General features: G+C 39.3%; 1 protein-coding gene across 4 annotated transcripts in view; it reads right to left on the bottom strand.

Moving 5' to 3' along the window:
* Positions 1 to 13634, bottom strand: part of LOC122557711 (UPF0606 protein KIAA1549L-like) — a 274642-nt gene that overhangs the window by 100499 nt on the left and 160509 nt on the right. For all 4 annotated transcript variants that reach the window (XM_087996374.1, XM_087996375.1, XM_043705602.2 and 1 more), the window contains 4 exons: positions 11781 to 11840; positions 8456 to 8607; positions 4744 to 4915; positions 3609 to 3772 (listed from right to left, as the gene is read on the bottom strand). In XM_087996374.1, the coding sequence (XP_087852500.1) occupies positions 3609 to 3772; positions 4744 to 4915; positions 8456 to 8607; positions 11781 to 11840 (548 nt within the window). The remainder of the gene's footprint in view (positions 1 to 3608; positions 3773 to 4743; positions 4916 to 8455; positions 8608 to 11780; positions 11841 to 13634) is intronic.

Genomic DNA, 13634 nt, shown 5'->3' with positions numbered 1-13634 from the left:
GAATAGTTTAGGAATTCAACTCCCACTATACCTTTAAGTCTAGTTGCACATTCTAACAGTTATTCTACTTGCCTCACCAACTTCACCTAAGGTGCCACAGCCTTATTTCAAAGAAAAGTGTGGAGCATCTCTATTGTCCCATTTTTAGCATTCAATCCACATCACTAAAAACAGAACATCTGATTGTTACCACATTGCTGTTATATCCCAGTTAAAGTTCTTATTGAACAAGTCAGACACTAGACTAAAATCTACTGTGATAGATCACAGTTTTTTTTAATTTTAATTTAATGATCGCTCACTGAAGCATAAGCACACAATACTGAAGATTTTGCTTTAACCATAAAACAGAAGCTCACTAACAACAGATATGAAGGTAAGATAGAATAAACTAAACTATTTACTTATATCACAAATTCAAAGATGTTTAACACAAAGTAGAATTAATCCATTAATCCCAAAATAATCTTATAGACTGAAAGAATTGACAACAGCTTTTCTGTACGACCCAAAACAGATACTGTGGTATAGTACAGTACTCAAAAATACCTTGCATTCAGTTCTAACACTATAGTCGTTGTTTCTAACAGCTTAATAGGTTTAAGTCATTTGTAATTTTAACTTTTAACAAAATCAAGATTGCTTATTTCTGGAACCTTTATACACCTGAACTTAAATATTAATCAGCTTTAAGTAATCACTTCAGGGTTTTATCACAACACTTCTGGAATAGGATTAACAGTAATGCTTTACTCTTCGGTAATCTCGATTCAAAATCCTTCCTTCTTGGGCGCACTGCTCTGTATAAGCATCCTCATTGAAGGACTTCACCAGACTGCTCAACACTCAAAATACATAGCTCTGTAAGCCATGGGTATTCCCATGAAGCTTAAAAAACAAACTCTCCTGAGCTTCTAAACTGGTGCTTGTTTATCTTGCTTGGTCACAACAACGCTACCAATGTTCTCAAAAAATAAATGAATTCTAAAGCCAGGGCTCAAATACTGTTGTAAAAGAAATCACCATCGCTACAGAAATACTTACAAGTTAACTATTAACTTCAGACATACAGAAACCCCACATTAAACCTCAAACCAATATTAAATAAATATATGTATACACATGTACACATACACATTTACATAACATCAGTTTATATCATACTGTCTACACAACATTAATCATGTGAGCTTATGCTGAGATTTTTGATTAATGGCAGTGATTATATTTAAAATACTAATCTAATACCTGCAAAATATTTCAGGACACCTGAGGATGTGTAATTTTCCGTATAAATGCAAGCATTCCTTCTGTTCTAGGCCTTTCATGATAAAATAACATTTGACCAAAGCAAATGAAAAATGGCAGACAAAAACCAAGATCATTATTAACAGCAGTACATTGGCTGTACAGAGGGTTGGCTGAAAAGTTTTAGTGACCTCATCAGATGTTTACTCCAGGAATTTTATACTTATTTGGCAGTCAGTTGCTTAAAGTGCAACCCTTTCACAAAGGTAGCAGGCGGTAAATTATTGACTCTAAACTACCCACACTCAGCACTATTAATGAAGTCCAAGTCTGGTAACAGATACAAGTGGTGGCAAGAGACTGAATTTGCAATACAATACAAGGTCAATTAATTAACATACTGGAATTTAACAATAATGCCTGACTAGGGATGAATTTCTCTCTCCACGGCAACTGGCTGTGCCGTGAAACTGGAGCACTCATAAACATGTTGTTATGATATTTGAACCTACAATGAGTTGCTGAGCACATATCTGTGTCATCATTATGATACTGTATTTTCATTTCCATAACATTGCTTGAGTCTGTCTCTGCCTCAGCTCATCTACTACAGAAACCTCATGAATGCCTTTGTTGTCTCTAGACTCCACAATTCCAATGCTCCCCTGGCTAGTCTCCCATTGACCATCTATATCTTGGCTGCCTGTATCATAACTCACATTAATTCCTGGTCACCCATCACTATTGTGTTCTTTAGTTCATATTGGCATGAATGAAGCAATATTCTCATTCTTGTTTTCATATCCCTTCGTGGCCTTATCCCCTTACCATCTCTGCAATACTTGCAAATCCACAGCTCTCTCAGACCTCCATGCTCTTTCAATTCAGACCTTGTGAGAATCACTAATTTTAATCTTTCCATTATTGGCAGTTACCCGTTTAGGAAATTCCCTCTTTGAATCTCTTCACGTCTTTCTCCTGCTAAGGAGTTTCATTGAAACTTACCTCTTTGATCAAGTTTTTAATCATCTGTCCTTATATCTCCTAATGGGCCTTGGTGTCATTTTTTTTTACTTGTTATTGTTCTCAAAAAGGGTTGGGGGACTTCACTGTGTAAAATGTGCTAGACGGTGCAAGTCTTTGCTGTTAATCTCTATCCCGAACTTCTTAAACAGCATCTCATCATTCTTTACAGCCCTCTGGCCTTAACACTGTGATTTAGAACTTTATATCTTAATTCCTGTTCTCATCTATTGCAGAGATGAATAGCTGCATCAGAGTCATTTGGAATGAGTGAGGTATGGTCTGATGCTTTGGGTTAGTAGGGATTCTCCTACAACTTCATGGCCGACAAAGTGGTTCACGTTCCGAGAGTTCAGCATTCATCTGCATCACTTCGCGTGTTGCAGAAATCTTCTCTTTGCCATGTTTCCTTAGATTTAGATTACTTACAGTGTGGAAACAGGCCCTTCAGCCCAACAAGTCCACACTGACCCGCTGAAGCGCAACCCACCCAGACCCATTCCCCTACATTTACCCTTTCCCCTAACACTATAGGCAATTTAACATGGCCAATTCACCTAACCGGAACACCCGGAGGAAACCCACGCAGACACGGGGAGAATGTGCAAACTCCACACAGAGAGTCGCCTGAGGCGGGAACTGAACCCGGGTCTCTGGCGCTGTGAGGCAGCAGTGCTAACCACTGTGCCACCGTCCCTGCCTTTCTTCTATTCTGCTGTTGCTTTTTACATAACCTGAGTCAATGTCTGGTCAATTACATTGTTAACTTTAATGTCTTTATTTATGGTTAAGATGAAACAAGCAGTAGCAGTTAATTAGCATACACCGATAAAGTATTTTGAATTATTTATAAACTAATCGGAAGGGCTCTTGTGGTGTAGTGGTAGTGCCCGTTCATCTGGTTGATTAGAAAATACCTGTAGAACACACCAGTAAAGCTGGATGTGGAATAAGAGAGAAACAATTGAGGAATTCAAGAAATACCCTCCTCAACCAAAAAAACCTCGATGTATCATAATTTCAATCATTAACACTCAGACCTATATCTTTTCTTTCATTATTTGTATGCAATCATCTCTTTTGCCATTTAACTCCTTCTGTATTTCACCCAATCACCTTCTGTTTTGTTCTTTCATCCACAGGTCTGTTCTTGCTACAAACTGTTAAAATCTTTAACTTTTCTTGGTTCTGGTAAAAAGGTCAATGTTAAACATTAACGGTTTCTCTCTCAACTGTATTTTCATTTTTTTCTTCCCTCTTTAATTTTCAAATTAATGCAGAGTTCAAGGGGAATGAGTTAGTTAGCATTAATCTCATGAGCCCTAACTGGTGCTCACCTTTGCTCTCTGGTGAAGATTCGACATAGTCTCGGATTTAAACTCGCCTTTGTTTTTCCGGCACAGTACAGCGGAAATAATGATGATGATAATGGTTACCACACCAACAGGAGCCAGCACTGCAGCGATAATCCACAAGTTGTTTGGTGGGCTTTTCACAACAGCTGCACAAAGAACAAAAAGATATAAGATATTGCTTCCAACGACTCAAACCTCAATACGTCTACAAACGTCATTCATTCCCTTTATGGTAAGTAGTGTCAACTTTTACAAAACTAGCTCTCCAGGAAAGCCTAGGAAATCAGACAAAAAGCCAGTTTCACACCCATTCTTGGTACAGTCCTGGAGGGAAGTTTGCCATGTCTGAACTATCTACAACTCCACTGCGACAGTGCCTGATCCAAAATAAACAAAAAAAAGATAGACTGCACATTAACAGGTCACCTGTCACAACTTCAAAAGACCCTAAAGCACTCCACAGCCATTACATCACTTCCTAAGGTTTGTTACTTTTGCAAGAGTAAGAAAAGGTACAGCCAACAGAGCAGGGGTTTACAAACAGCAACTTGATAAATGACCAGTTCATCTGGTTTTGTGATATCGATTGAGAGATAAATATTTCCTAGTGCATTGTGTTGAGTTCCCTTTCTCTTCTGAGTAGTGCTGGGAGATCTTTGTAATATCTTTGTCACCTTCTCCATAGAAACTCCTTGTTTGAAGACAGTTCCACTAGCACCTTTTACTTCCCAGTTCCTTACCAATGTGGCCATTCTTTAACTGGAGAGAGAACTCAAAAATATTCTGTTCTCTTAGACCACCAAACTAACTACAGAGCAAGGTTTCTTTAATACAAGGAGCCTATTTGAGTATCATAGCAAGCCCACTGCAAGAACATACCACATTTTAAGGAATCAATTGGACATATCTCTATGAAATGCTAAATTTCTCTCAATCTCTGGGCTTGCTTTTAGACTAACAGTTAAGTAAAACACTTCGAACTCACTACAAGTTTACATCTGCAGTGAATTTTGGAAGTCTGGCTCCAGTATTTGGTCTACATCACCTAGTCTATTCAGAACTTATCGTCCGCCATCTCCTCACCCTCCTCTCTGAGGAAGTAATAGGCTCTGCTTACGTTCAGCTTGGAGTTGCACACGATATCCTAACTCCAAGGCCATGGTCTGAGAGTCAACTGTATTCAATATTTTGGCCGCGGTTGTACCCAGCAAGGCCCCACCATTCTCCAAGGCATAGTAGGTCAACTCAGCTGGATTCTTAGGACCAGGAAGGCGTTTAATGCTGACCAACTGCAGAACGAAACAAAAGCAAAGCCATCAACAAACGTCAGTCAATAATAAATGCGATCACAATTTTAGGGCATACTGCTATACTTTGAGAAGTCTTTGAAAGTACATTGAGTGAATGTGGAACTGAATACCATGTGGAGTAGAGATAAAAAGCAGAGATGCAGTTAAGGAAAGGCTGGAAAAACAAACAAAGGAGAAAGGAACTGATGGGCATGTTGAGAAAATGATATAAGGAAGAAATCTGTGTGGAGCATAAACACCAACATAGAAGAACTGGCTGAATGGCTTACTTCTGTGTGCATCACTTTGTAGTATTTTGTGAGCCACGTTGATTATGTAGTGTTAAGATAACTAATGATGCTCTGTATTGTGTATGATTTCTCATCACCTCAAAGTTACTTTCTACAGATAGAGAGTTTTGAAAGTGGCTGTAACAATTTTGTTAAAAAGCATATGGAACCCTGAGCTTTATACATAGAATGCAAAAGGAACAAAGTTATGCTAAGCCTCTATAAATCACTGATCTGGCTTTAAATGGAGCATTGTCCTCAATCCTAGACACCAAAGTTGAGGAAGGATACAACGATCTTGGAGAGAAGATTTATCCGATGTGTATGAGCAACGAGAAGCATCTAGTTATGTGGAAAGACTGGAGAACTGGGATCATTCACTCTTGGACAGAGTTGAATAACAGGAGATCTAACAGAGGTGTTCAGAATGGTGGACTGGTTTGATGCAACATGTCAGGAGAAACTGCTTCCTCTGTTAAGTGGGTCAGTAACTACTTCCTTGTTATGGCTACGCAGTTAGAGTAAATGGGAAGGGAACTAGAGGAAAAACAATAAGAGATGTTTTTTACACACATCTGAAGCATGCTGCTTGAATAGATGGTGGAGACAAATATCATAGAAAGTTTTAAGAGACAACTTCAAATGTACCTACACAGAATTAAGTTTAGAAAATAGATTCAAATGCAACACAAACAGTTTGGCACCTACACAGAAAAAGTGGCCAAGTTTCTCTCAGCAGGATGCAGGACTGACAAGAATGTCAGCATCTGCAGTAATTTGTTCCTATATTCTGACAAGAATGTGCTTTGTTTATTGATCTAATGGATGGTGACAGCTCACAGTGCTCGTAATTATGTAATAAGAGAGATCAAAAGAACTGCAATACATTTCCAGTCATAAAATAAACCATTAATTTGATTGGCCTCTTCGTGACTGTACACAGATGTTGCTACATTGATAAAGGTAAATCAATAAGACAGCAAACAGGAGGAGGAGTGCTAGTCAATGTCTTCAGCCTGGTCTAGGCCATTAGCATTGCCTGCTCTCAGAAGACGTGAGTGGGAATGTGCAAACAGTGGGTTGTAACCTCAGACCCACAAGATCTAGCCAATCAGTCAATTGGAGCTGGTTTTGGGTTTCCTGGACAATGCTATACTCCCTCTAAATTACCACAGACTGTGTGTTTCCAAGTCTTCATCTGGGAGTTGAGCCTATGACTTTCTGATTCAAAAGCAACATATGCGACCACGTATACATCATCAGGGCATGCATCCCTGAAGGACGATTCTGTCACCCAATGGCCGTCCGCTCAACTGAGCGAGTTAACCATGGGACGAGGTGAAAACTAAACTGTGGAGTTATAGGGGAGCAAGTCTCCGCAGTTCTATCACAGTACTTGAAACCAATTTCCAGGGGGACTGGAAAAGGCAGGGGGTGCTAATAGGGGCCATAGACTTCATCTGCCAGATTTCTGTTTCAGTTTTTCTCTCAACAGATGTCAACTTTGCCCTTTTATAATTTATGGCACTGGAAGAGTCTATCCAGTTTGGTAGTTACACTGTCCCCCATATCAGAAGGTCATGGGTCCTCACCCAACCCAGGATGTGAGGCATAATATCTTTGGAAAATAGTCTGTTATAACACACATGAACGTAAGAATAAGGAGCGAGAGGTGATAATTCATCCCCTCTAGCCTAGCTCTGTTATTCATTATAATTATGCAGATCGGATTGTGTCCTCAAATCCACATTCCAACCCATTCACTCCGGAGAATTTCTCAACTCCCTTATTAGACAAAAATCTGCCTACCGTTGGCTTAACAGTATTCAATGATCTCAACTCCACAGCTCTCTGATGGAAGAGAATTCCAAAACCTCATGACCAGCTGAATAAGGGGGGGAGAAAAGCTCTCCTCACTTCCATCTTAAACGGACACCCCTTGTTCTTAAACCATCTTCACTGGTTCTAGCCTCTCCCAAAAGGGGAAAACATCCTTTCAGCATCAGTCCTGTCAATTTGCCCATGTTGTCATATATTTCAATAAGATCACTTCTCATTCTTCTAAAATTCAACAGATCCAGGCACAGACTGTCCAATATTTGTTCAGAAAACAATCCCCTCATCCCGGATATTGGTCAAATGAACTCCTCAAACTGCTTCACATGCACCCTTGGAGATCAAAATTAATCACAGTACTCCATTAAATTTATATTACTGTAGTGAAACATCCCTGCTTTTATATTCAATTTCCCTTACATTACATTACAACATTCCTGAAGGTGCACTGCATTGTCTAAGGTGTTGTGAAACTAAGGCCCTGTCTGCTAATTCTGGCGGATGCTAGCAAAACTCTACCTGAAATCATTCTCCCCACTGCACGCATTCCTTGGCCACCACAGCTGATTAATTATTCTAATTGATCTTAATGTGGTCTTAACTAGGTGTTAGGCATGGCTTGATTGATAGCTTCTGAGGCTGGAGGTTATGGCTTTGAGTCCCATTTCAGAGTCTGAGGATTGCTTCCCAGTGGAAATATTGCAAAGTCAGAGGGCCCTGTCTTCGGAATGAAACATTAGACCAATATCTGGCCCCTGACTCTGAGGGGAGTCTACAAGATTCCAATCTGCTATTTCAAAGTTCAATTGAACAATATTAATCTTTTAACCAGTGTCACCAAAATATATTTTTTTCAACATCCCACTGCTGATTATAAGAGCTTTAATGTGCAGGTCATTCTGCTATAATGCGACAGTTGTATTCTTCTGCAATAGAAATTAGTGCTATGGAAAACCGCTACAGAAAATCACTAATAGAAAATCACTATACCCATTCAGTAGAAAGTTTGCATTATTCTAACAACATCCACAATTTATCAATTACAATTTAGCCAATTTGTAATGACAAAATGCAATTTATAGCAGAATGACCTGTACAAATTAGCTGCTGTGATTCATAATTTCAACCAGAGACTACTATTCAAACTTATTTCATTGACTGTACAATACTTTGGGATGTCCTTGGGATTATGACAATACTATATAAATGCACATCTTCCTTTCTCTTCACGGGACCAAGTACACAAACTGGCTGTTGCACCAGTTCATAATAACAACTGGTAATTTTTTAAAAAACTGATTATAAAACACGTGTGCGTCAAGAAAACTCCTTTTGCCATCGTTCCATTCTGGAGAAACAATCTTTTGCAGTTAACAACGAATATTGCAGAACAAAAGCAAGGATCCTGCCTGACCTGTACAGTGTAGATACCGATTGTCGAAGCTCGTTTAAACCTTCGCCCTTGTTGCTGAGCTGCCACGAACAGGTTCGCTAACCTCTGCTCCATCAGGCTCGCAAAACGTTGATACTGCTCACCCAGAGAGCTATTGTCAACACCAAGGATAACTGTTTGAAACAGGAGGCAGGGCAGGTTATGAAGCAGTAATTGCAGGTCAGGCACTAAGTGAGCCAAATTTCAACCTCCCTGCATGGACTGCACAGTCGGCATGCTGAATCTATCCGCGGTTGGGAAATTTGGGCAGCATTGCACAATTTTTCACTTCATTTTCATTGTATCAATCACTGTATAATTATGCGAGAAGACATATTTACAAATCAGTGTTGTTTTGGTAGACTAAGCATGCTGTTGCTATATTGGCTGCAGATTAGCAGGAGAACATCCATTCCATTGCATCTGTGCTATCTCTCTGAAAGTGTGAACCACTTAGCTTGAGGAAATAGAACTTTCTCCAGAGAATTATAAGTATCCACTCCCCTTTTAGAAGCTATTTTGAAGTCTTAATGCAGCCCTGTTTTTGGACAGTCATTCCCACACTATGTAAAGGAGCACATATGCTCATGACCCCTGTCTCTACTTATTTATTCTCCAAAAATCTGGGAAGATCTTTAACATTTATCAATACCATTCTTAAATGTTAATTCTTTTAACAGATTCTTCCTCAATTTGTTTTCAAGAAGAGAGCTGCAATTTCTCTACTCTTTTTCTCATAGTTAAAAGAATCTCACCCTTAGAATCTCATTATAATTCTTTTCATCTTTAAGGCAAACGAAATTCTAGTAATGGAAGCCAGGAAAATGTAGATAATACAAATCTAAAATCACTAATTGTCAATTGACAGATCAGTACTTCTCAAGTCCATTCAGTGAGATTCAGACCATATTATCATTCCCCAATACAAGCTTTTTGCAGGATTTAACAAACACCAAAGAAACCAAAAGAAAATTACGATTTTTAGTTTACAATTTATCACACTAGCTGAGTTAGAATTACTAAACACCAAGAACTTTATAAATATGGATATCTAGAAGATATGTTTGGTGCAAATTTTCACAGAAAATCAAAATAAAAACACCATGAGACACAAATATGGTCTTTGTCTGAATTGTAAATAGAACAGTGGAGAGGAGAGACATCAAATTAGATTATTTGCTTTGTAAATGCAGAAGACAAAATTGAAGACAATGCCCTCATCGCCACTTCATTAGTGTGGATCACCTCAAGGTGAGAATTGACAAAATCCTAAACTATTACGCTCACTAATGAAATTATTCATTACCAATATATAAAAAATATACTATAGACCTGGGGTCCGGAATCTCTGTAAGCGCATTATACTATGCAAGAGTCAATCCAATATATTCTAAATTGCCCATAGTGTTCAGGGATGTGTTAGTTAGGGGTAAATGTAGAGTAATAGGAGAGAGGAATGGGTTTGTATGGGATACTCTTCAGAGGGTCGGTGTAGACGTGTTGGACCGAAGGGTCTATTTCCACACTGTAGGGGTCCTAGGATTCTATGATTATGGCCTTCACATGGATCTAAAACAGGGAGCTTTATGGAGGATTGGCAGCCTTTGGCACCAATTGGAAAGCAGCGAGAGCCCTTCTGGAAAAGTCAGTCATATTGAGTCAAAAGACAGTCCAGAGGTCACTTGTGAACCATCCTTGGGATGAGGACATCAGGAGGCAGGAAGTCCTTCCTGCTAGGCCAGAAGAAGCCAGAACCTCTTTTGATCAGCAGTGCTCCAGGCAATTAAGTTACTGGGAATGTTGTCCAAAGGTTACAATTTTAAATCATGCTGTTGAAAACTGAAATTAAAAAAAATAGATTTGGTACTTTGTAGGAAACCAGATTATTGTCAATACCTGATTATGATTTGGAGACGGCGGTGTTGGACTGGGTTGTACATAGTTAAAAGTCAAACAACATTCAGGTTATAGTCCAGCAGGTTTATTTGGAAACACTAGCTTTTGGAGCGCTGTTCCTTCATCACCACGTCATGAAGGAGCGGCGCTCTGAAAGCTCGTGCCTCCAAATAAACCTGTTGGACTATAACTGGTGTTGTATGATTTTTAACTTAATGCCTGATTAGTTCACCTAGGAATGATGCTCACGCTAGTTGGTCTACCTGACTCCCATCTTGTTTGAGAAATTCTGCCAGCACAGCACAACGTTTCACTTCCTTTTCATAGTATCATTCATTGCATAGTTATAAGGTGTGAAGAAATATTTTCAAATCAGTGTTGTTTTGATATACTAAGTTGTTTTGGTGCCAAAAATTTTGCAGATTAGCAGGAGACCATCCATCCCGTTGTATCTGTGCTATCTCTCTGAAAGCATGCTCTACTTAACTTGAGGAAACAGAACTTTCTCCAGAGAATTTTAAGTATTTAACCAGATTGTACTTTGAACGCCATTGAAGATCCTAGCACACCACTGATAAAAAAAAATTGGTATGTTGAAAACAGTCTTAGAGCAACTAGGGAAGGGCAATAAATGTTAGCTGCCAATATCACTTACATCTAATGAATAGGGTATAGTAGCACAATAGTTCTCTTACAGGAAAGGCCAGAGGCAGGAGTTCAAATTCCACAATGGCAGCTAGGGAACTGAGTTAAATAAATCTGGAACAGAAAGTTGGTATCATTAACAGCAGCCACTGATGTATTGGATTATTGTAAAATGCAACTAGGTCATAACGTCCCTTAGTGAAGGATATCTGGGGCTCCAGACCAAATAGTCTAACAAACCGCTTCAGATGCAGTCTACCACCAGGGATGGCAAGACATGCTGGCTTTGACTACACTCCATGAATAAACAAACAACAATTAAGGTTTTGTTCATCATTCTCTATAAATCTTCAGCAACTCTTAAAAATAAAATGTCCTGAGTTAAATAATTCACTCCATAGTTTTTACAATATTGGTTTTCCCTGAGGGACACTGGCCTAAATGTTCCTTCTCAATTCTTGCAAAAACTGACAAACCGTATCTTAACAAGAAAAATGAACTTCTTTGACACTAAGCTGCTGTGGATTCTAAATTTAGGTTCTGGGTTATTTGTACCTGACTGGAAATGGCTGATGAATGATCTTCTGAGCAATGAAAACCCCTCCAGTATATTTAGGTTGAACACAACATTAGTGGAGGAACAGAATCATTGGAAACACAGTTAACTCCATGTCATGATTAAGGCAATAACAATTATGCAACAACAGTACTTTAGACAATGTTGAGTGTTTTTGGAAAAGTATTTTATGTGATATGATTAACAAACCTGTAACAACCCAGGATTTCTCAGTCGCCAGTGAGGTGTCAAGATTTTCATATTCCAAAGCTAGAAAAAGGAAGGAATGCAAAATGAAATTTGTTTTGAGTGAAAACTGTGTATTTGAAATCCTTGTCAAAGAACTACATTAAAAAATCACAAACAGGAATATGAATGCAAAAGACAGGAAACAACAGAGCTGGACAGTATCTTTTGACAAGGATGAAATCGGTCTTTGCTGATTGAAACATCAATGCATTTGAAAATTGGCGGGCAATTCATTAGGAATTCAATGACCATGATTTCCTGGCTGGAATCTCACTTACACTCTCTCTAAATTCAAGCTCATCCAAAACTTTGCTTTACACCGGTTTCTGTTCTAAAAGGGCTGCATTTTAAAACTATTTTTCTTCTCCATTTCAAATCTGTCCATAGACTCTCCCTTTTCCAAACCCTGTAAACCCCTCCGTTTTTGAACTTTTGAAACTTCTCCATTCCTCTGAAAGTTGATCTCTTGTGCATCCCATGGCTTCAGCCTGCCTAGGCATGAAGCTCAGGAGTTTGTTTCCCAAAACCCTCTCAACCTCGCCGCTCCTCCTTTAAGCCAGTTCTTAAAACCTACTTCTTGGCTTAAGTTGTGGTCAATCTCCTGATATCTCCTGATGCGACTCTGTGTCAAATTTCTTTGGTAAGGGGTGCTTTACTACATAGAATCTGCAAGTTGCAATTTTGCATGACTTTGTAAAGCAGATTTCACACCATTAAATCTAAATGGCTAAAGAAAGCTTAACTCCCAGTTAAATGCCATCAAGATGATTGTCATTATGATCGATGATAAATTTGGAATACAAGAAATTCACCAAAGATCCTCAGGCAGCACCTTCCAAACCCACAACCACTTCCATCTGAAAGGGCAGCAGATATATGGGAACACCACCACCTTCAAGTTCCCATCTAAGCCACTCACCAGCCTGACTTGGAAATATATTGTTGCTCATTCACTGTCGCTGGGTCAAAATCCGGGAATTCACTCCCTAATGGCATTGTGGGTCAACCCGCAGCAGGTGGACTGCAGCAGTTCAAGAAGGCAACTCACCACCACCTCCTTAAGGGCCAATAGGGATGGGCTATCAATGCTGGCCAGCCAGCGATGCCCAAGTCCCACAAATGAATAAATAAAAAAAAACTTCAATTGCCTATTTGTTTAATACAACTATGTACATTACAGTGTTTAAACATATATTTGCAAGAACATAGCCCCCTAGCACGGCTTTGCACACAATTTGTCTAGGTGGATGCAATGGAGTGGTATGAAAGATCTCTAAATAGTGGGGGTGGGGATTGGGGCGGGGGCAGAGGTTCAGAAAATCATAAAACCAAAGGTAAAGGAAAAGGTAGGATGCTGCTTAGTGATGGGGTTGGATTGTTACCTGAAATAAAAAGGAAGGGACAGAATGTGTGAATGTCATATTGTACCAAGGGACCATAAAAGCGCAAGGACACTCTATTAGAACAAACATAAAGGCTTTCATTCTTAATGCAAAAAATATTTGGAACAAGTTAGACAAACGGATGGTGCAAATCAAGGTCACAAGGACTTTAAACTAGTCAAAGGAGGGAGGGGGCTCAGGTGAGCTTGTTAAAGTTTCGAGAACCAAGTAAAGAGAACAGAGAGTAAGGAAGAGGTCAGGAATCTAACTTCTAACTGGAGGTTCCTTCATTAGTAAGAAAATTGAAGCAATAGCAAGAAGCGATATACAGTAGGAAAGCTGAGAAGTGTGTATTGGGTAGAGTCGAGGAACCGCAAGGAGATAAAAGACCCTTGATGGAAGCTGTGTGCAATCCTCCCCAGCTGTAGTCAGG

Source organism: Chiloscyllium plagiosum, unplaced genomic scaffold, assembly GCF_037043375.1.
Source record: "Chiloscyllium plagiosum isolate Xiang-an unplaced genomic scaffold, Cpla_swu_hap1 HiC_scaffold_18, whole genome shotgun sequence".
NCBI classification, from domain to species: Eukaryota; Metazoa; Chordata; class Chondrichthyes; order Orectolobiformes; family Hemiscylliidae; genus Chiloscyllium; species Chiloscyllium plagiosum.
This window is presented reverse-complemented; position numbering and strand designations above follow the sequence as displayed.